Below are 24517 nucleotides of genomic sequence, written 5' to 3' on the forward strand. Positions count from 1 at the left end.
CGGACCCGAACTTCCAGGTGTTCGCTCATCCCTACCCACTAACCATTAATTTTAGTGTTGAGCAAACCGAACTGTAAAGTTCAGGTCTGTACCAAACTTTACGATTTTGGGTACCCTGACCCGAACCCGACATTCAAGCCGAAGTTCGTCCGAACCCGGCAAACCTGAACTTCCAGGTGTTCGCTCATCCCTAAAATCACCTTTTTTTGCTCACTCAATGAAAAGTGGTCTGATACAGTGCAAAATACATAGAGCCTTTGCAGAAATAGAGGCACATTGTCAAAATTCAACATGACACACACACATAAGCCTTCACATACTTCTACAAATGTATCTGGCATATGAATACTGAGTTCTCACAGCCATTCAGACTAATGCTTTCAATTCTCCAGTTATTTTTAGTTAACGTTAAACTGACAAATTTGCAGGCTTTCCAAGATACACATCATCGAAAGCACAGAAAGGATTTATTCAGTGTAGCCTCCAGCAGAAAATGAAGTGTGTGTTTGATTCAAGATAGCACAGTATGTCCAAGAATTCGATGTGTCTGCCAGACGGGCAGTGCCACATAGCCATCCAATGACACCACCTAGGCTTTTTTTTTCCCAAAGACAGAATATCAGATATCAGTAGTAATTAGACCGGGAATAGAGACATTCGCTTACTCAACTTGAGTCACTAACAGCCTTTTATAAACATTTTATAAGTGCATATAAGATATACATTGCCCAAGACATATAAGACATTGCCCAAGAGGCTGTAGTTACAATGAAAAAGAATTATAATAAAATTAAAGCTTATATAAGAAATGTACTACCATCAGTAGCAGTCTGAAAAAGGTTTAATGTAGTTGCAGTTGCTTACTTTTATGGATCATCGTCTGATAACATTTCACTTTAACCTGCAAACTGCAACCACAATTCTAACTGCAAGACACAATGATTGAGCCAGAACAATAAAGAGGGGTAGTTGGTAGTGGCTAATAGTGCAGTTTTTAACTGCAAGTCTGAAAGGGTTTTTTTTCTCTGGGAAAATAATTTCTTTGATATAATTGCCTGCAAGTGACACATTTAGAGGTCTATTTAGCAAAGGCTTGATGGGCATTTCAGTTATAATCTTCCTTTTAGTTGTAAGAATTTACTCATGTATCAATCAAAACTTCACACTTGTTTCATGCAGCAGAAATGAAATAGTCCTACAAACCATTGTCCTTCAATAGGACTCAAATACAGGCAGCATTCAAATCAAATCCTTATCTAAATTACTTAGGATATGAAGGCCGGATTTCTGAAAAGGCCACTCAGGCCATGGCCCAAGGCGGTATGGCCACTAAATGGTGCACTCAGACCTTTCACACGCTTTGTTCTACCAGGTACAGTGCTCGATCTCTATCATTAGGAACGATCGCTGGTAAGTGAGCTGATTTTATTCCTTTCTCTCTCTCTGTTTCTCTACCCGTCTCGTTCCCTCTTTTTTCTCTCTCCTTCACTCTCTCTTTTTCTCTTACTCTCTTCCATTCTCATTTTCTCTCTCACTTTCCTTCAGTACTATCTCCCCCATCAGACTGGCCTTGGGATCCAGCGATCTTGCACGACTCCCCGCAGCGCTGCAGAGTTAGAATCTACACATTTAGCAGCTGGCGGATGTCTGCAGTTCTGAAGCACCCGATGCAACTCTCATTTGACCTCTATAGAGCTGCCACTACGAGAAGCTACATGTAACGTCTTTCCTAAAGCAGCAGTTTCCTGGTGGTGACCACACCACATCCCCACCTTCAGTCTAAACATAGTAATAAGAAACTTCTTTCAAGGCAGTTGGGGGTAAGAGGGCTTCACAAGGTAGCTGGCCTAGGGGGGAAAAAAGTACAAATTCTGGTACCAGGATATAGCAAGACAGGCTGGGGACAAACATTCTTAGAAAAGAGATATTACATAATGGCAGGCCCCATGTTTTTTTTCATAACATGTTTCTTTACCCTCCCAGGATACCTAATTTTTTCTTAATTCTTGAGGTCCCAAAATATGAAGGGAGGATAGTGAAAAAGTGGTTTAAAAAGTGAGTTACTGACATTAAACAGGTATGAAAGTCAGTTCTGCCTTCTTTGGCTGCATACTTGTTCCAACAATTCGCTATGTAGTGAACACAGCCAGGGAAGTTGCAGGATGGTAATCCTTTCAGCAATGTCAATCCCTTTTTAACATGATTTATGTCACCCTAGAAAAAAATTACTATGGAAAACTATTTTTGTGACATATCCAGCATCAAAAATAAACACCTAAACAGTTTAAGTAAAAAATAGGAATAAAAGAAAAAGCCTTTAAATCTTTTGTTATTAAAGGATATTTGCCAGCTGGCACTCCTGTTAAGGAAGATTAGTACTACATTAGCTCACAGCAGTGGCCCAAATATGCTCACAGAACACAAAACAAGACTGATTAAATAAATAAAAATTAAAAATGTACTCTGTGAGATACAATTAACTATCACCAGTATGTAGCAACAGCAGAACAGTCGTGCAGGGGCACATTTAACATGTTTTGTAAAAAAAAAAAGAAAATAATATCTAGGCTATACAGACATAGTGTTTCTTTAGCATTATACAATGATATTACCAAGCAATTTTAGTAAACGGTTTTAAAGGATAACTGTACTTTTAGCTGCAAATAAAATATTTTGGAATGCCAAACAACTTTGCGAATATAACCTTATATTTCTGCCTTACAATCCCTGTATTTTGACAACTGTTAATGCAAATCCAACCAAAGTCCAATGTAAACCAAACTTTGTTTATATTTAGTCTGTTTGTGTCTAAACCGTAACAAGGGATAAGGATAAGGAATACATCTGTTTCACATATGTGCAACACTAAGCCTATTTTATGTTGTGTTGTAGTATTTGGTATTAGCATTATTATCTTAGCTTGGTATACAGTTACATAGTAAGCTAGGTTGAAAAAAGACATAAGTCCATCAAGTTCAACCACTAGGGAAATAAACATATCCCAGATATAAAACCCTATAGACATAGTTGGGCCAGAGGAAGGCAAAAAAAAACCCTGGTACAATTTGCTTCAACAGGGGAAAAAAAATTCCTTCCTGATTCCATGAGGCAATCGGATGTTCCTTGGATCAACAGTCACTGTTATCTTTACTTTAAAGCCTTAATACCCATATATATTCTGTGCTTCTAGAAATCATCTAGCTTTTTCTACTATAATCTACTATTCTACTATATTCTTCTACAATCTATAGAACTTGCTGAAATTACTTCCTTAGGGAGCCGATTCCACATTTTCACAACCCTTACAGTGAAGAATGCCTTCCTTATCCGGAGCTTAAACTTCTTTTCCTCCAAAAAAGATGCAAAAAGTTTCTCTTGTTCGTTGTAACAATGGTGAATGTAAAATCCTTATTTTTGTAATATTGGCCAAATCTTAAATTAATATATATTTTGGGGTTCCTAAAGCAAGGTGATATACCCAATATATATATATGTGCCAGAGATGATGCAAACTGAAATTCCCAAATAGAACAGACATTCACTTGAACTGTATTTCTCTCCTCCCTCTTTGTATACATTCTTAGATTACTTATCCACCTATCCTAAAGTTTGTTCTAAAAACTTTTACACAGCAAACTTTATAATGTTTATTAGATATTCTAGGAAAATATCAGGAAAATGTAGAAAATCCTCATTCCAATCTTTGAAAACATTATTCTATATCTACATGGTACTTGTTTGCTTTTTATGCAAACTATAGAAATACCTGTACTTAGTTCCTAGCACCAACATTTATATGCAAATAACCCACCTGTATGTGTAATGTTTGATTAAACTGCACAGTCTGCAAGGCCAAGGATATTTAAGTGAAACAGAAACATCTGTGCAGTGGGCAAACCTTTCAGGATAATGTAGCAGTTCATTTTTGACAAGTAGTGCATGAAAATACAAATTAGAAAGCGGCTATGATTGCTACATATTTGTCACTGGAAGTTGTGTTTGCCTAGAGCAGTGGTCTCCAACCTTTTCAGACCCGCAGACCACTAAAATCTCCGGCTCCTGACCGTGCATGTGCGGGGAGCCGGGTGTCAATCACAGGGGAGAAACCTCCCCCATAGTGACGTCATCATGACATAACTCCACCCACTTTCCCATCACAGATCGGAGCCTGCAATGGGAGAGTGGGCAGGGTTTTTTTTAACAGCTTTCCTTTTACTTTGTTTATATATTTTTTTATGTATTATTTATCTCTGCAATATGCACACCCCATATACTGTGTAGATTATTTGTACACAATTCTTGTGGTTAGCTGCAATATGTAGTATTGGTAAATGTCACCATTTCACTGTAGAGACTACAATGGAACAGTGTCCTGTGTGTTGGCTTGTCTGCTTGTTGCCCAACTCCTAAGTTTACGTCCGCTCCTTTAAAACAATCAAATCCTAATTAATCTGAAAAAAATTAAATAGCTAATTTTACGGACCTGATTTATTAAAGATTCCCAATCCAGGTTTGCCGGATCACCCAGGTTCACTGATAAAAGTGTATCCTCTCCAGCCTTGGGGAACTTTCATAAATCAGGCCCTTTGTATCATATTGCTTTCTTCAGTCTTCAATCAGACTTGACACACTTTGGACATGTAAATAAAGTACACAAGTACAGAAGTTGGGTGTTTTGTGTACAAATGATTGATCAAACCTGGCCAAAACTCCAATCACTTTCTAAATGAAAAAGATCAGAAGGAAATATTTTGTACATGTCATCATCAACATTACAACTAAATCAAGCACAAAAGCACAAGGACATGCTTGTGGATACACATTGCTGATACTATAATTAGGATTATTTAATTTGTGAAAGGAAATATAATAAAAAGCTGTCTTGGTGTCACCTTTGACTCGGCCCTCTCATTTACCCCCCATATTCAGAACATTTCCAGGTCCTGTCACTTTCAAAGGTCTGTGAAAATGTGGAATCGGCTCCCTCAGGAAGTAGTTTCAGTAACTACTATAGATTGCTTTAAGAAAAAGCTGGATGATTTCTAGAAGCACAGAATATAACTGGGGATTAAGGCTTTAAAGTAAAAATAACAGAGAATGTTGATTCAGGGAACATGTGTTTGGTCATAGGATCAGCAAAGATGATGTCAATGGAGTTTTTATCTGGGATATGTTTATTTCCCTAGTGGTGGAACTTGATGGACGTATGTTTTTTTTTCAACCTAACTAACTGTGTAATAAAAAAGTAAAAAAAGTGGACTTCATACATTACTTTCTATTTACAGGTATATATATATATATTTTTTTTTTAAACATTTAAAACAAAATTACACCTATATGTGGACTTGTATGTAGCTTTCCAAAACAGGTCATTTGCCAGCCTTCTGCTCATTAAAGTAAACTTTAAGACTGTTATATATAAATAGATCCTACACAATAATGTATATGCTAATCAAGTGCACATATAACTCTTAAATTAAAGATGCATACTTTATTATATACATGCCTGAGGGTATGACAACTGTAAATGCTTTATCAGTACAACATAGTATTTTAAACATCAAGGTCAGCTTGAGACAATTACCACCTGAGCCAAAATAATGTGACAGAAATCAGGGAGGCTAAACCAGTGACTAAATTTGTAGTTAACACCATTATGCAAATTAAGGCCTTTCTGCTTTCCCTGGCATGAAAGCAATATATGAATAATTTATGTGTTTTAAAACTTTTATAAAGACCTGTTTGCATAATTAAGTGCTTGTCTGATATAATGCAAAATAATAGTTTTTATTAAGTTATATGAGTTATTCAAAATACCTTGATACAACTAGTTCACAATGTTGCAGTATTTACAGAACCTACAGAGGATGCACAGAACACATTGATCCTAATTTTAAGTGTTCCAAATGTGACCTAATTTTAGATATCTTGTAAGCAATAACTTTTTTTTCCATTAAGGATAACTGTTATTTTAATACACTGGGCCTAATAAACCAGAATAAAATACAAACACTTATGCTGGAATAGAAACTACTTTGGTTGTAACTTTACATATTTTGTGATATTGAAGGTAGTCATTACCTATAGTACCAAAAAAAAAAAACTCTTTAGTTGATTATTAAATCTAAATGTTGTTAAAAGATTATATCGCTTACAATAGCCTGTACTTGTTTACATCTAGAGCAAACTTTTTTGGCTACTAGGCCATTTTAGGAAGTCAAGAAAGCACACTAGGCCAGACTCTCTCTCGAGTCCCACGCTGATGGCTCGGCCCCCCACCAAAAACACCCCTGAGGGGAAATCCCTCTCCTTCGCAATGCATACAGGGAAGAGGGAATGTCCCATTACCCCAGCGGCAGTGGTGTTAACGCCGGCCGTCCCGGTAAATAGGGAAGGGAGGCATAATAAGGAGGCACAAGAGCCGCGTGTTGCCGACCAATGCCAGACGGAATTAGGCCGGATCAACCAGGCAGGAACGGACTACTGGCTAGGCTTTGCCTACCCCTGATCTAGGGCATTCAGAAGGCTCCCAATTAAAAGGAGATTGTTGAGAATCCCTATTAGTTTGGAAGGACTACAACTCACAGCTGAAGCTGTAGATCCCCAGGAAGAACCCTCTTGCTAAGCTTCAGCAAAATATAAAGCCGAGGACAGGGGTTCAACTTTAACAAAATAGTAAATAAATATAGTATAGTAAGTAATTAATTATGATAAAGGTATTAATAATTCTAAAAAACTTAAAAAGTTACACATGCGTTCTAAAGGGCAACTGCACCACAAAGCAATCATTCCAGGGTCAGAGAGTTGTCTGTGGACAATTGTATTTAAAAAACTGGACTAGCAGTAAAAGTTTTATTGTGTGCCTAAGAAAGGAGAAGTCTTTCTATTTAATTTTATATCTTTATATCACACCCTGCACTTCTTCACAACTTGTCCTTGCACGTCATGTTCATCTTGCTCCTCTCTTAGCACATACAGAACATTTGGAACGGCAGATTGCAGAGAGAGGTAAGTGAACAGTCTTCAGGATGAACGTTCGTTGGTAAAATGGTTGATAGTTCATACACACATTCTTTTTAAAATTTTGAACCGTTATGCCCTGTATGTCACTTCCTGCATCGTTCAAACAATCGTATCTAGTGTATGTACAATTATCTTTGCACGATCGTATCGTTACAGCATGTACAAAATCGTGTACTATAGGATCATTCAAAATAATTGTGAACAATCAGTGATATGTCATTGGTTGTTCGTTTCTCAAGGACAATAATTGCACGTGTGTACGTAACCTAACACTACTAGAATAACAGACTGGGATATCTGTAATCATTTAAATATTTACAATGAAAAGTTTTTTCCCCAAAACATAAGCTGTAATAGATACAACACTTACCACTTTTGATTGGCTGACGATTTGAAAAGGTCAAGGGAGATATTAAAAATCTTGTTTCAGCTACAGGGACCCAGTGATGAAGAACACGAATTGTCCAGATGCCTGGTCTCAGAGGCAAGTTAAGAGGTGGTTTATAATGAGTAAACTCTGCTGTGGATTCAATTAAAATGTCATATGTAGCAGCGATGACGTTTACAGGATCAATCCACACCACAGTGACTGTTATATTGGGTCCTTTTCCCCACTTCTGCATTGTAGTTGGCTCATCCATAGGCCCCATGATTCCGCCAAAATTACGGAATATTCTTTCTTTTGCATCCCATTCAGTTCCAGCCTAAAATACAAAGTAGTAAAATGTAATTAAATTTCAAGACAAAAAAATAAAAACAGTAGATAACTAACGTGGTATCACAGAAAATAATTTCAAGTATACACCAGTTAAAATAAGTCTGGCATTCGCAGAAGTGTGGTGGTCCATCCATAAGATAAGAAAAGTAATTTCTGTATGCATTTTTTCAAATACAAAATGATTTATTATACCAGCTGGCAACTGCAGAATATGGTTTGTTATTTTTCTGTTGAATGTGCACAGTAAATAAATGCAGCAAAAACCATTTTAATTGTGTTTAGAAACATAGACTAGTATTAGGAACTATGGCAGTGAAAACAGGGGTGATGGGTGCAGTTTGGAAAGCATCTTAGGAGTCTCCGTGGCCTCCATGAAAAGATCTGAAAGATGTATTTGAATTGGCCATAACAGCCAATCTGGATATGCTTTTTATGTTCATCTTTTGGCTGCTTTTAGATACTTTCAACTCTAATGCTGGCACTGAATAGTTGCAGTAAATGGCTTATACAACAGAAGTCTCAACAATTTAGGGAGAAATACTCCCAAAACAGCCATTCACACGGTAAGCACTACAAACAATAATGACTATTTATAGAATGTCAAATTTTATTTAAATTTTTTATTTATTTTTCATCCACACTTTAATATCTTTAATAAAATATATTTTATCTCTCATATGTATTTATAAAATACATCAATTACGTTAGAAGTACATACTGTAGAAGCAGAAGATCTTGTCAATCACCAGTCCAAATAACTCCCAAAGAGATATTCCCAATATATTCTTTTCATGAATAAGACTTGATAATGGATTAAAAGGATAATGGAAAAATAAGAATTTGAACATAACATGTAAACAGCTATGGTCCCCATGGTAAACTATGTATTTTTAGATACAAGCTGTCATTAGATTACTTGTGATACAATTTAACCTTGACTAGCATCGATTAAACACTCAGCAAAGTCAATAGAGGTCAGCATGTACAGTAGAATACATTAAACTGGCTGTACCACAATGTCTGGTTTTCCCAAACACTAACACATCTTTTGCCCTTGTATTACATTTATTGATAACTCCAATCTAACTAAATGAAATTACAAAATAAACAAAGTAACCAAAGAAATTATAACTTCAAACTTTCCTTCTGCAGCTTACAGCTTAGTCACTTTCATAAACCAAATACATTTGTTTTTCTTTCCTCCACATACCATATACTGATTGCAAGTAATAAAATATATACATTCAATACATTATTTATATAAAGTATATTTTACATTTATCCAACCAGAAAAAAGGGTAAACATGGTAATATATATATATAAACTACAAAAATACATTCCATAGTACATTGAAAAACATCCAGATTTCCATGGACCATACAATAAATGCCTTAAATAAATTTACACCAATGTGCCAATGACCCCCTCTAACCCTACCACTGACTACATATGACAGCACTCAGACTGAAGGGCGGCGTTGTAGGGAAGATGAGACATTCATAGCAGGCTATACAGTTATTTTACTAGACTCCAGACAAACTGGGTAGCTTGGGAGTATGGAGAGGGTAGGTATTTGGAGCAAAAAATAGAAAACCTGTTTAATTATATATTTATTTGAAATGTCAGAGGTTTAGGAATGAAAAGGTTAAGTGTTAATTTCAAAGCAGGACAGCCGCAGTCAAAGACACCTTTGTTCCTGAAGATAGACTATTTTTCAAATGGGCAGCCATACAATATTCAGGTAAAGTCATCACCTTCTCTACTTTTAAAAACTTAATGAATCTTCCTTTCCCTGATTGGGTCATTAACACCCTCAAAAGCAAAGAAACAAAGTAATTCTTCCAGAACTAGGCACAATAGAGCTAGAGGTTTGTATTTCTTATGTAAACATTTGAAGCTGGATTGAACTGCTTACTTCTTGATGACTTTTGATACCGGGCTCTACCCTCCACAATCTATTATTGTTGCAGCTAGGTTATTATATTATTTACATTACTCTTTATTTACTGTCACTCTCTTTGAATCCTTCAATTTTATCTCAGAATTCAAGCTACTATGTTTTGTCTTTAAATCATTTCACAGCTACTATCCAACCTACATTTCCAATTTATACATAAATACACCCTAACCGCTTATACTGCTCTCCAAAGACCAGTCACTTGACCACTTCCTAACCTCTTACTACGCTGAGCTCCAAGACTTGGGGATGATCCTAATCTCTGGAATGTCCTCCATCATCCCGATAGGCTTGCTACTACCAACTCCTACTTCAGACTCTATTACCCATCTTTCTTTCTCTCTTGAGTACTACTAATCAGCCACAATTTCCCATAAGGCTGTGTACAAACATGTAATAATTGTCACTGGTAACGAACGATCATAGACAGATCGATAATTGTTAACAAAAAAAGTGCACAACGACTGGTCAACGACGCCGATGAAGGAAGAATCTCTCTGGAAATGAACGGCCGTCCCTGTGGATCTGATTGGGCGACGATCGTTCGTAGTCTTTTATGTGTACGGTCAATCAGTAATCGTTGATTGTTCTGTTATACACTTTCTCCTGTACATGCCACTTCCTGCATCGTATCCAGTGTGTACATTAATGGTGGATTATATTTGAACGATCATTATCATTACAGCACGTACAGAATTGTGCACAATATATTTGTTTAAAATAATCAGGAATAATCGTTCATTGTTCATTTTCAAACGATAATTATTGCTTGTGTGTACCAAGCCTAATACTTGTATACCAATCTCCCCCATCTCTGAGAGCTTGATATGGTAGGACCTCTTATTTTTCCTGTGTCATCATTTGCACTTGTTATGTATGCCAATTGTCATCTGTATTGTGCATATATATATATATTGAAACATAACAATTAATTTTAATGGACCACATCACTTATATTTATAACACTTCTTGCACACCAAAAACACTACAAAATGATAATGTACATCCTATTCTATAATGCTGTGTTGGGTAGTAATAGGAACACACCTTTAGACTCCAGATGTTGCTATTGCTGCATGTAACTGTTCGGCATCTGTGTATACATATACAGTGTTTACTGTCCGTGGCTATAGATAATAGCCACTGTCTACTTCTGGATTAATAAATACAGTAAAAAATATTCGGCTGTCACTTGTTAAACATAAAATTGCATGAATAAAACATCTGCATCTGTAGTAGAAGACATGGTTTATAAATAAGGCCATACTAAGTGTGACCTGAGTTTTTAGTTGTATTATGAAGAATAAATAAAACAACAGTTTGCTTATTATTCTAGATATAAATGGTTGATCCAAAAATCAAAACAAAAACCAAATGAGATGGTTGCCAATTAATCTTCAAAATGGTGGAAAGTCTTTCTGAGACTTATTAATATTGGTTAGACTAATTCAATGAAATAAGAATTGATACATTTTAAAACCTAAAGGTGGGGATACATTTCATGGTTTGAAGGGATTCTATATGAAATAGAGAAATAGAACAGTAAACATCCCCTTGTAGAATAGAAATATAGGTATAGTACAAATATAATATAAAAATATAAAACATTTCCTCTTGGAAAACTCCAACTGAAGATTTAGAATTATGAACATCTTACTTGCTTTTGCCTTTGTAGGTCAACCTAAAGTAACTTAATGATGTAAGCAAGGCACTGTAGGCAAGAGAGGAATTCACCATTACTTGCGTATTCCTTGTTGTTCTTTTCATTGCAGATTATTACTGTAGACTTTTATCTTAGGGTTTATTGCCATGTTCCATATGGATAAGAGTCAGTACTGTTTAGCAGTAGAGGTACTATTAGTTTGTAACTAACAACCAACTCCAAAATATATCTGATATGGGATATGTTTATTTCCCTGGTGAACTTGATGGACTTATGTCTTATTTCCAGAGACCTCATATATTGACTTATCAGTGCAAAACATAAACATAGAGCCAGTTTTCTGCATCCTTACGTATTTATGAATAAGTGAGCTGATTGGCTTGTAACTGTTCTAAAGAAACAACTTTAAAGACTTCTCTGAACTGTAGAGGGTAGAGTCCCACATTTAAGGATAAAACGCCAAATTACCCTATAATGTGTTTACTGAACATACATTACATCTCTTATACAACAGCACTGTGACCTCTTCAATGGGAAGCCACATATAAAGTACAATAAACAAAAATATCTTTCATTGTTCCTTTTGTTTGTAATGCAATAGTACAAAAGAAAGTTAGGTGAATATCTTCAGTAAACAAATATTCTCTGTTATCATACGGAATGTACATGACAGTCATTCCTATTTCGGTCTAATGTTGTTTCAATCTTGTTCTTTCATTGATTTTATTATTAATAGCGCCAACATTACGCAGCACTGTACATTAAATAGGGGTTGCAAATGACAGACAGATACAGACAGTGATACAGGAGGAGAGGACCCTGCCCTGTAGAGCTTACAATCTAAGAGGTGGGGGAAGTCACACAATAGGAGGGGGGTATGTAGTGGTGGGTAAGTAGTGAGGATTTAGGAGACTGAAGAAGAAGGGTAGGTGAGGTGGAAGCGTTGGGTTTTAAGGGCTCTTTTAAATGATCAGAAAGTAGGAGCAAGTCGAATAGGACGAGGAAGACCATTCCAGAGAGTCTGGGCAGCTCTAGAAAAGTCTTGGAGCCGTGTGTGTTAATAGATTGAAGAGGAGAGAGTCGGGTTAGTGGAATACCAGAGAGGAGGAGGTTACAGTAGTCCAGACGAGAGATGATAAGAGCGTGCACAAGGAGTTTGGTGGTCTCAGGGGACAGGTAGGGGCGGATTTTGGAGATGCTGCATTGATGAAAGTGACAGGACCTGAAAATGTTCTGAATATGGGGGGGCAAAGAAGAGAGCAGAATTGGTGACACCAAGACAACGTGCCTGAGGGGAGCAACATATTCCTTCATATTTTGGCTACCGTATTAGTGCACTGTTTTCTGATGGTCAGCTGACTCATAAGACATGTGTAGTAAGGGTCAACTAAACAAAACTATTGTGTGGCAATGTAAAGCAGGAAGAATAGCCTCAGTATGTAATAAGCTTTTATATCTGCTCAAAACACATACAAGTTATACACAGAAAAAAAGCTAATAAACATTAACAAATACTGATATCCAACATTTATATACCTAAAGCTAAACATTTTGTGTTTCCTAAAAATGTTAAATATACTATACATTGCTTTTATACAACCCACATACATAAACTGAAAAGTAAATACGCTGGATATTAGCATAATAAAATAATTTTGTACACGTCACTTTATAGCAAAGCCTATTGGGTGTAAAGTAAGTTAAACAGTAACAAACAGAAAAACAGGAAAAAGTGAAAAAAATTTAGCTGTGATATTTTATCACTTCAGGGAATTGAAAGTCAACTAGCAGACACTTTGATAAACAGCACTAACAAAGCATTAATCTCCTTAATGGGACATTAATGTCTGGGATTTGCCACACACACCAAAAGCCTGAGTTTTACATTGGTCTTTCTTAATTGCCCAATCACGATCACCATTTGTTATGCTGGCCACATTGATAGAAAAAGAATGTGCCCAATTAATTTCAGGCTAGTACAGAATACTAAATACTTATGTTGTATTATGACATTGTACCCAGTGATGAAATTTTAAGTACTAATTTCTAAAACGTTTACTGAATAAAGAACTAAGAAGTAAAACAACATGAAGTACATTTAAACCCAAAACATAAAACCTCATAAAAACTTAGAGATGAAAATGAAATTCCATTATTTGTTTCCAATCGGTTGAAATATGCAGCTTCATTAAATAATAACTGGTGATCCTGACATATAGGTCCCTGTTATGGCAGATTCTGGTATTGGATGAGAGCTGTCTCCCAATATTGTTTCTGAATGTCGGACATGCTTCTAAAGAAGGTTACAAAAGGCTTTGTACACTGAGGACACTTTAGGGTGTCAGGTCTGAGCAATAATATGCTGCCGACACTGCAGTGAGTGCATTTCATTTATTTGATTTCCTTTTTATAGTATATCCATGTAAACTTGAGAAACAGGATCTGTTTGTCACTAAATACCGAATAATAAATTCATGTTTATTATAATTATACTCATTTGTATATTCTTGGGATACTGGCTCTTGCTTTATATATTTGTATGAGATTACCATTGGCACTGCACTCGTTGTTTATTCAGGCTATAAAATTATGTGCGAGAGATGGCTCCTTATATTCTCTGGGGAGATATTCAGACAGCGCATGTTAGCATGGAACATAGTTCTAGGGTGGTAGGGACACCTGTAACATTGGACAGAGATTGTAACCTTTACCCTCTCTGTTTTGTGACCATTCAGAGTTGATTTATGGTTAGTTGCATGCAGGGAAGCATTTCTAAAGTCGATTTCAATAGCAGATTGTAAATACATTAGGTAAACAAATTAAATGATGTGTTTGCATTCTTATAAATATATGTATATGTACCAATGTACTACTAGATTGTAAGCTCTTCGGGGTAGGGTCCTCTCCTCCTGTATCACTGTCTGTATTAGTCTGTCATTTGCAATCCCTATTTAATGTACAGCGCTGCGTAATATGTTGGCACTATATAAATCCTGTTTAATAATAATAATAATAATGTAGATGAGGACTGTTCAACTCTAATTGTCACATTCTATAGTTAACATTCTGGCGGTACAATAATTTTGCATAGAACTGAACCATGTATTTATTAAAGTCTACACAATATGGATATCTTAATATTGTAAGTGGGAACTAACTTGGACACCAGCCTGTATGACAATCTTCATCTGCCAGAAAGAAATTTGTCTTTTTCATTTTACTGGCTCATAGGACCTGATTTATTAACGCTCGCCAAGGCTGGGGAAGATACACTTACTTCAAAGAAACTGGGTGATCCAGCAAACCTGGAATGGATCTGGTCCAGGATACAAAAAACATCAAAAAGCAAATGACTTTGAAGAAATCTGTTCCAGGTTTGCTGGATCACCCAGGTTGACTGATGAAAGTGTATCCTCTCCAGCCTTGGACAGCTTTAATAAATTAGGCCCATAATTTTTCGTATTACCAACAACATACCTATTAGGTTTCATATTATTACATATTAGGCCATTTGCCCTTTTTACCCGTTTTAATTGTTCTTCCTTGTTAAATTGTGTTTCCATAAACTGCACTGATTTTTAATATTGACCATAAATAGCGGATATCCCCTTATTTTTCTGTATTCAAATTTAAAATATTATTATCTACTAATAAACTGTAATCATTTACGGTAATTTTTAAAACAACACTAACAAAGCAACAAAAAGCATAGTGTTTTATTTTTTGGTTGTCATTCTCAGATACTGCCCCCAAATTGAATTTGTTTTTATTGCCAGACTTGGAAGGTTTCAGATAAATCATCATTAAATACTAAGATATTTTACTAAATACAATTTTGTTTTGTTACATTAAGTTACATTAAAAGAGACACTCTATTAAAAAGTAAAAACCATGCACCTCAGTTTTCTGGAATTTAAAATATGGTCGCTTAACATTTCTTTAACACTGTATGAGCCATTACTGAGCCAGAACATGGATACATTAGCATATTATGTTTCAATAAAATCTATTCAATGTGTGATGGACTAGAAAAAAACACCACTCAGCATTAAGGTATCCCTGGAATTTGTTTTAAAATGCTATTAGTAGAAGAATACAAATCAGTAATTTATAGTGCCAGGTGCTTTATTACCTATCAGGTAAACTGTCTGGTCATTGAGGCTTGTTTTAAACTGACGCACTGAAGCAGTATGTGGACTGCAATGCTACTGCTCAGTCTAAGTGGTTTCCTGTTGACTTGTCTTTAGGTTTACAATAAATATCTGAGGTAACTGAAGCCTTGGAGTACGTAAGGCCGTTGTGCAATTTATTTGTTTGAAAAGCTAAACATACTATTTTCTCTCACCTCGAATCAACTCACCTCAGAAAACTGCAGTCTGCCAAAATCACTCGTTGGATTGGCAATCTTAAAAACCTTCTTTGGCATTACCCAGGTCTCCAATGTCTCCAGCTTACTGACTGCAAGATTAGTGGCATGATGTTTAATAAGAAAACCCTGGAAGCGGTCAGCAAGGAAATAAAGATGGACTGAAACCGGGTGGCCCATGGGATAGTATCTGAAAAACAAGATTGAAGAGAAACTGAGAGTGTGGAAAACAATAAAAAAGACAGACTGCTGCACAGAGATGACCTCACCGTCTGCAGAGACAGCAATGTTACAGATTAATGCTGAACACAAAATCAAAGAGTACTTAAAATTCCATGGGCAATCCCAAGTTGAGTATTGATCATACTTAAAATGCAATAACTGATAAAAAAGTGTCAGCTAAAGACGTGAATTATTTGAAACTTTCCTCACTGGAATATTGCTGCTGTACGAAGGATGGATGAAGTGTGCTGCCGTTTGACTGCTTCCAGCTATGAATTTTCCAGCAGGTCACTGTGTGCTGGCTGGGGATCAGTGGCCACCATATTGTCCTTGTCTTGAAGGAGTTTGCAGGTGCATCAGGCCACCAGTGGGGTGTTGGATGGCTGATCTGTGCCTTAACCACCTAGCGGTCTGATTCTGGCCGTATTTCCACGCAAAAAGCGGTACCATTTTTGCATGGCAATTTATTTTACATTGTAGGCCTATCATTTTTAGGCATAACTCAATGACACGTTTAATAGCCGCACCGACGCATGCACCGACATCACTGGGAATCCCCGTAGCACTTTGCGGCTGGAGATCGAAGGAGGCAGACGTGTCCCCAGGACCTGTGGAGTTAGCAGGTTGCCGGGGACAGTGACGGAACAAGGTAATTGGGTTTTTATTCTGCTTTTAGGCACCCTGAGTCTGACTCGGGAATACCGATTTTTGCATGGAAAATCGACCCCGAGTCAGACTTAGGAATACCGCTAGGGTGGTTAACAGAAGAGATGCTTTATTTAAACAATTGGTATACCTCTCTCTCTAGGGCTACCCACTACCATTGGGCTAAATAGAAGTGATTGCTTGCTAAAAACTGTTTTTGGAACTTTTTTTATTTTTATCATCTTTTCATTTAGTGCTCCCCCCATATCGTAATGCATTTTTTAGATTTTAGACTTCCCCAATATGACAATAACAATTCATTAGTATGAATAAAATGAACCCTCTTTGCATTTTTTAAAGTAACTTACCTGTTCTTCTTACATTACGACATTGCTATCTTCACTTGGTCCTCTTCCAGTTCATCTGCCACCTTAATTAACTAGTTAGCTAATTCCCTACAGCCAAGAGGGGATGCCAGGTTATGCGAAATTGTACACTGAGTTGTGCATGAACAAGTCAATTTACTTTACAAAGAAGATTACAAACTGGCAGGTTAATATGTTTTATTGCAGAAGGGACATTACCTGTCAGCTGCAATAAAAACCTCTCTGCTTGCAAATTTTTCACATGTTTAGTTCCAAGTTAATAAAGATTGAGGATAAATTCTAATCACCTATTTATTTTACTGAGGGTTACTGTTCTTTAACCATTTATATTTAACTTACTATCATATAGCTTAGTTATAAGTTCAGGCTGAAACCCAGTCTCAGAGAAGAAGTTTTGGTATTATTTTATTTATGCTTTGTATTATACCAAATCAAAACTGATTCTTTCTTCTGGCTGCTTGTAGATGAAACTCCTGCAACTAAAAAGTTGTTCAACTCAATCCTAAGCTTTCTGCTTCTAAACTAATTCATCACACGTTGTACACTGGCCACCATGGTATTCTTTGCAGAGAAGAATTGCAATTCTACCACTCTCACATCAATTCACTCCTAAAAACTCTTTACTTTTCCTATGTGTACAAGCCCAATTCAACCTTCTGTATTCATTACTGTAATTAGGCTCTCTATACAATCATAAAAATAAGTTAAGAATTTAAAGTTTTTTTCGATTTCCGAAAGGTTGCAGAAAATTAATAAAAAACTTGTGCTGGCAGCACAATTGAAAGTTGGTAAGTTTGACATAACCTTGACTTGGTCTTTAGCAGTCTGTCACACCTCCGCAGTGCAGAATAGTGTATTTCTTACTGTATGGGAAAATTAACTTTAATTTTAATTGGGATTTAAAGGAAATATAAAGGTCCTAAATATCTTCTAACTTTGGCAGCTAAATCTGCAAAACATCTGACATCACAGTTTTAAGGAATATACAGCCATGATGTAACATGACTGATTATACATTACAAAACAGTGTTTGCACTATTTGTTAACTAGGTTTTGCAACAGTTGAAATATATACACACACACAGTGTATAAAACAGTGAAAATATATACACATGCTACAAGAAATAAATTGTAATACAAAGCTCTTCAGCTGTAAAGATAAAAAAACAATGTACATTTCATTATTCACTGTGCTGTGTGCAAACCATGCCAAGAAATTAAAATACATACAAGCTGTAAATTGATGGACACTGCAAACAAAATATTGTAACCAAGATAAGCAAGATCCCACCTGTTAATCAGAAGTGCATTGTGTATTCATACAAGTGTAACAATAAAAGTTTTTACCCAAGGAATAGCCTGAGCAAATTTCTTAAGCATTTTGAGTTTCAGTTATTGGATACCAAAGCAATAATTTAATTAAAGATTTTATTCTGTTAGTTTTTTTGCCACAAGTATGGAATACCAATATTGTAGAGATGCAAGATTAATTGCATGCTTGAACTTACATTTTGAATAGGAATAAGACTGGAAAAAGAAAGCAATATTGACTGTCTGAAGATCTTTTAATATATGCAAGCAGACAAAGGAATTGTTAACGTGCTTAAGGCCTCACAATCAATCATAATTACTGTTTGGGAAGATGTTTTCAAAAAATGCAGTGTTCTATTTACAGCTACTAGAACACCCTACACTAGATACTTCGAAGGACAGAAGGATAGAAGACCCCTGTATTGGCAATTCTTTTCACAGAAGTCATGTGGGACCAAATATAGCAATGTTTTTAGTACAAAATAGGTGATAACCTCCTTTAAAACTAACCTTTAAATCTAACACAAGTTAAATATTTGCATTTTTGGACCAATAAGGGTTAGAAATGTCAGGGTTTTTTATGCTCTTTTATTTCTTTTTATTTCCTGATTGCAGTTTAATATAGTTGTCTGTTCTCAATGGTGGTGATAACCATTCATAAAGAGCATTTATATAAACTCTGAAGTCAGACCATGAAATTTGTAAGAATAAAAGAACCCTCCAATGGCACTTGCCATGTTTCCATTCTCATATGTTCCTATGGTTTTGCACTTAACACACTGGCTTATTACTGAGGGTTATTAGTACTTACACTAAAGGATCCATAAACTGCAAGCCCTCTTTCTACTGGGCCACCAACCCAAAGACTTGGTGCACCAAAACAGTTTATCAGTTGAGCCTTTTTTTGCAGTGAAAAGGTATTGGGTAATAGGTGAGAATAATGCAAGAGAAAAAATGGCAGTGCTCATAAAAGGTGAACAATATTATCAATATTATTTATGGCTTAAGTGTTAATCTATAAAGTATCAGGAAGTATAACACCTAAAAAAGCACCCAAAATTATATATATCATGTGGGTTATGTATTATCATAAATGTATTGCAATTCTTCAGTGTTACTGTTGCCAACAGCATATCATGTTCTTCCTAGCTATAAAAATCTACTAAAAAATGATTTTTCTTGATTCTTTTTACTCACTTAGCTCAATGTTGATTTTCTGAGAAACAGGTTAGGACTGCCTCCTTCGATGCTTAATAACAAATTGTTTAAACCTAGAACTAAAATTCCTTTCTTCAGTCTAGGTCTGTCTGGCACATGCTATATTTGCATACTGTCTATAAGTTAACAGACAGAAGTCTGCACATACCGGCAGCTGTTTTCTCCATCTGTGTGTAGGGATGCCTCAGCTCTTTTGAGTCCCATGCGGGAAAATGAATGGAACATAGTCAACATGACATCGCTGATACTGTGGATACCATCAGGTTCATCGTACAAGTTCTCCCAATATGATCTCAGGCCTGGTGTGCCAGATGGGTAGTTGCCATACAAATAATAGTCCAGTTGCCCAATTATTTCTTGGTTCACTGCAGCTTCAAATTTACGAGCAAAGAATGTTGGTCTTGCCGTTTGCTACATAAAAAAAAGAAGATTTGTAAAGATTGAACATATAATGTACATTTTTTGTCTTTATAAATTAAAAATATATTCCCACCTTCCTTTTTAGTCCTGTTACAAATGTCTTAAGCTTGTTTAAAATTACTGACAACCATAATGCAAAACTTACTTTAGTACATTTTAGTGTTACGTAATAAGGCATTCCTTTTTCTTTGACTAACGCTGCTATTCACAACTCTAAATACAATAAGCAAGCAAGGATTGGGGAAGTGTACAAGTTAAGTGTAGAATACAAGTTTTTCTTTATCCATTTTTTTGCAATCTGCAAGGTTTAAACTTTATTCGGACCAAATGCTGGGACCTGTAGGCCTACCTTCCAAAGTGATAGAGATACACCACTTGGCAAATTCCTGCAAGCAAATTTACTTTCTCCCCTACTGCCCAAGGAGTAAACTAAGTTCCCTCACAATAATAAGTCCATCAACATAGAACAGTCTATACATTTAAGAAGATATTTTTTGTTTTATGTTTCTTTTGACTATCTTCAACATTTGCATATATTTTACGGTGGCATTTACAAAGTTGGATAATTCTCTAACATCAGAAGATTCCACAAATGTAATCATAAGCGTAATGTGATTCCATCCAGAAACTTGAGATGAAACCCAAACCATATTTTGGATATAAAAATATAATTTAATGATTATTAAAAGTATTTTGGTATTGAATACTTTTCATCTACTTTATATTATTTATATATCAATCAGCTACTTTAAATATCAATCAGAAACAAATTAATTTTCTCTTATGATAGGTTGCTGAAGAAAAAACAGAAACCGTTACTACGCTTTCTTGCAGACAGGACCCTTTGTGACCTGAAATTGTATATGCTTGTATAATAAGGCAATAATTCTGTATTTTGGAGTGCTGGTGATGTCATGTTCTGTTACCAGAAAACAGAAACATTTATCTGACAGAAGAGGAAACAAACAAAAACCTGAAAAACAGAAGTTTGAAAAAAAGTTCTTTTTGTGGAAAAATTAATGGAGGTAAAACATTTTTAAATAAAAAGTGCGTATGCCGTTTGGCATAAGTCCCTCCATTTTCTTAATGGTCTCAATTTTTTGAACAATTTAGAAGTTGAAAGTTGACTAACTCTTGAATATTTAGGAATTAATAAACAAGTAACAGTTAGTATGTGTCTAGCTAGATACTGTAACAGGATAAGTCTGGTATCATAGGAAGAAGTTTAATGCTCCTGAGAAATTTCCACATTTGTTTCAAAGTGTGTCTCTAAAAGATTTTAGTAGGTTGCAGACACCTGACATCATTCCCTCTGTCAAGCGTTTCAGCATTGGTTTCATACCTTGTATTTAAAACCTCCAGTGTCTTATAAAACCAGGAAATAATATTTTAGTGTTTCTCTTAGGCTTTATTTTAAAGTGCACATTTATGTAGAAAGGAAAAAACATTTGTGCCACTCCTCTATGGAGAATTATGTGTTCAGTCTGCCGTTTAAGGTTAAATAGAGGAGCACAATATAAAATGTATTGGAGTAAAGGACTAAAGCATACAAAAAAGCTAATTGTCCAAGTACACAATTCTTGAGAATTTGTGAGGTCTCTGTCTAGAGCTCTTCTTGATGTGGTAAATTATGAGGTCATGAACAGTCCACAGTTTTAGATGTATAAGTTTATGCAAACCAAATGTTTCTTTCTGCAGACTTTCAGAAAAACATTTATACATTTGCAAGATTTTTTAAAAATAAGCCTGGTGATCTGATGATTCTGACAAGATGGTCCTCCTTCTGGTATTTCCTGTTAGGATGACAATGTCAGTCCCTGTACGTATGTATATATATATATATATATATATATATATATATATATATGTATTTGTTTACGCCTGAAATAAAAACTTGACAGAGGCTACCTGTTAAACATACCATACCACCAAAAGTAGCATGTTAATTCCACAGACATTTATATGATGGCTATAAAACAGAAACTTTTACAGAAACGTTCTATTATTATTTCTTTTCATTTTTAACATTAGGTTTTAATGTATGTTATACCTGAAGTTAACTATATACTTTCTATTTTACTATTTTCTTTCCAATCACACCTTGATTATGTTACTTGGAAATAATGGGTCTGGTTTTTTAACTGACTAAATGAGTAATTTTGAATGTCAAAGTTGTACATTTTGTGTAAATATCCCACCCGGTCACACCCCCCAGCGCACGCACCCCTTCACGCTCACACGTCCCAATGATCATGAGGCCAGGGTACACAGATGTCGGCCGGACATCGGACAATGCCACGGAGCTCGTTGGGACCAGATAAGTCCTTTACAATGCCACCCCGCCTGTGGCTCGGGGTTACCGCTTTTGGTACTGAAAATCAACCAGAGCCACACTTGGGAATACCACCAGGGAGGTTAAAGCTCTCCAAGGCTAGAGAGGATATACTTTCATCAGTGAAGCTGGGTGATCCAGCAAACCTGGAACAGATCTGCTCCAGGATTTAAAACATTTGAAAGCAAAAAGGCAAATGACTTGATTTTCTGAAAATTACCAGCACTTACAGTCATAACTAGAAATCCAAATCACCATTTTTTACCAATCATTAAAGACAAGAAACGCATCCCACAATCCATACATGAGGTGGACCAGGATTAGATATGTACTTTAAAACCACATAGGCTCCTTCCTGACACCCACCTTAAGGTAAAACATCCTGTGTACCCTCAGTTTTTATTACAGGAAGTTTGTCTGTAGGCCCCAACATTGTCACTAATCATGATTTATTAAGGATGAAGGTTGAAAGTGACTCTGTTGTCCAAAGTAACACAAGTTCAATAAATGTCATTGAAAAGAATCTTTCACAATCCCTTTCAATGACAAAAGACTGAACGATGCATGAACAAGGCTGTACATACAGCACCGTTCTGCTCTAAAAAGAGGGGAGGGGGAGAACGATGGAGCGACACCCTGCTGTGCTCTCTCTCCTTCTCACTTCCATTATGAATGTTCTTCGTCTGTCGATCCGCCAGGATGAGCACTGTACATACACCAGATTCTCGTCCAATATTAGCCCTGATGCGATTATCGGACAAAATTCATCAAACTTTAATCATCTAAATTTTTATTTTTCCAGATCAGATTAGAAAATGAATGCTTATGACCGAATGGCTACTCTGGTAAATACTTAACTTTTTCTCCTACTATGAAACATGATGACCTTAAAATAGACCTGAACTCAGGATACTCTTTATAAAAAAGAAAGGCATTTGTATTTTTCCTTTGTAGTATAAACATACTTTGTTTCTCAGTAGTTCCAAGCATCAGAGAATTCAACTTTCTATTTCTTGATTTTTACAGTCCATAGCAGTGGTCACCAACCGGTGGTCTGCAGACCACTGGTGGTCCGCAGCTCTGTTCCCCCTATGCCCACTCTCCCATCGCAGGCTCAGACCTGCTTGCTAAACATCCTGGGAGGACAGTAGCACAGGGCTGTGGATGCAACAAAAGTGACACACGGCTCCAGTGCATGTGCGGTACGAGTTCAGTGAATTTAGTGGTTCATCAGGTCAGAAAGTTTGGCGACCACTGGTCCATAGTATACAGTCACATCTCATTCAGAGCTAGAAAGAAACTAAAACCCAAAATTCATGAAAAGTAACCATAAAATACCTACAAAACTATCAGCTTTTGCAAAATGCAAGCAGTTTATACTTATACCTTTATTTGTTATGTTTGGCTATTTGCCAGGAAATTCTGAGCAATATCTCAATATCTCCTTCTGACTACACATTATATTAGTTTATATGTGTATACAGAGAAAAAAGGAGATGGTTCAGAGCTGACTCTTGTGAGGGAGACATCCAGGCGTTAGGTTTGCTTTAAGTAAATGTACCTTTCTCAGGATTTTTTGAATGATTAAAAAAATCTTTATCTAATTAAATTAATATCTATATAATTATATATTATAAATAAACATAATAATTAAAAAATTAACAAAATAAACTAAAATATTATGGGTCTCTAATATTAAATTCAGTTCCTAATAATTGTGTGTATATAGTTATATATATGTATATATGTGTGTGTGTGTGTGGGTATGTATATAGATATATAGATATATTTATTTATATATATATATATATATATATATATATATATATGCACAAACACACAAACACATACATTTTTTTTCATAAAAAACTGCAGATATATATTTGCTCATACTACAGTTTCCCTATTCCCTTTTTTTTTTTTTTTTACCATAATTAAATATTTCATTAAATATTTAAAAGTTAATATCAGCACCATATTAGGCCTCATTGCAGAGTTCCACCAGATCTAACCCACACTATCCATATTTGTATTACACTGTTTTTATTTATGGAAACCATGTATTTGGTACATTATGCACTCAAAAGGGTGGTGTGGGATACTTAGCTGAGGGAGCCAAAGAGCCGCTAGACTCAGAAGGTGCATGCGAGGAATACTAAACACATAGAGCTAAGCAAACATTATCCAAAAAGTGAGCCAGTGAAGAGTAGGTAAAATATGGATCAACCTGGGTGCCTGGCTGGATAGGAGTCCAG

The 24517-nt window shown here is 35.8% G+C and overlaps 1 protein-coding gene across 1 annotated transcript in view; it reads right to left on the reverse strand.

Moving 5' to 3' along the window:
- The window catches only part of XYLT1 (xylosyltransferase 1), an 86073-nt gene that overhangs the window by 11115 nt on the left and 50441 nt on the right, over positions 1–24517 (reverse strand). The window contains exons 7-9 of the mRNA XM_072419184.1: positions 19659–19921; positions 15723–15918; positions 7394–7727 (exon numbers count right to left, since the gene is read on the reverse strand). Of these exons, the coding sequence (XP_072275285.1) occupies positions 7394–7727; positions 15723–15918; positions 19659–19921 (793 nt within the window). The remainder of the gene's footprint in view (positions 1–7393; positions 7728–15722; positions 15919–19658; positions 19922–24517) is intronic.

This window comes from Pyxicephalus adspersus, chromosome 7, assembly GCF_032062135.1.
Source record: "Pyxicephalus adspersus chromosome 7, UCB_Pads_2.0, whole genome shotgun sequence".
NCBI classification, from domain to species: Eukaryota; Metazoa; Chordata; class Amphibia; order Anura; family Pyxicephalidae; genus Pyxicephalus; species Pyxicephalus adspersus.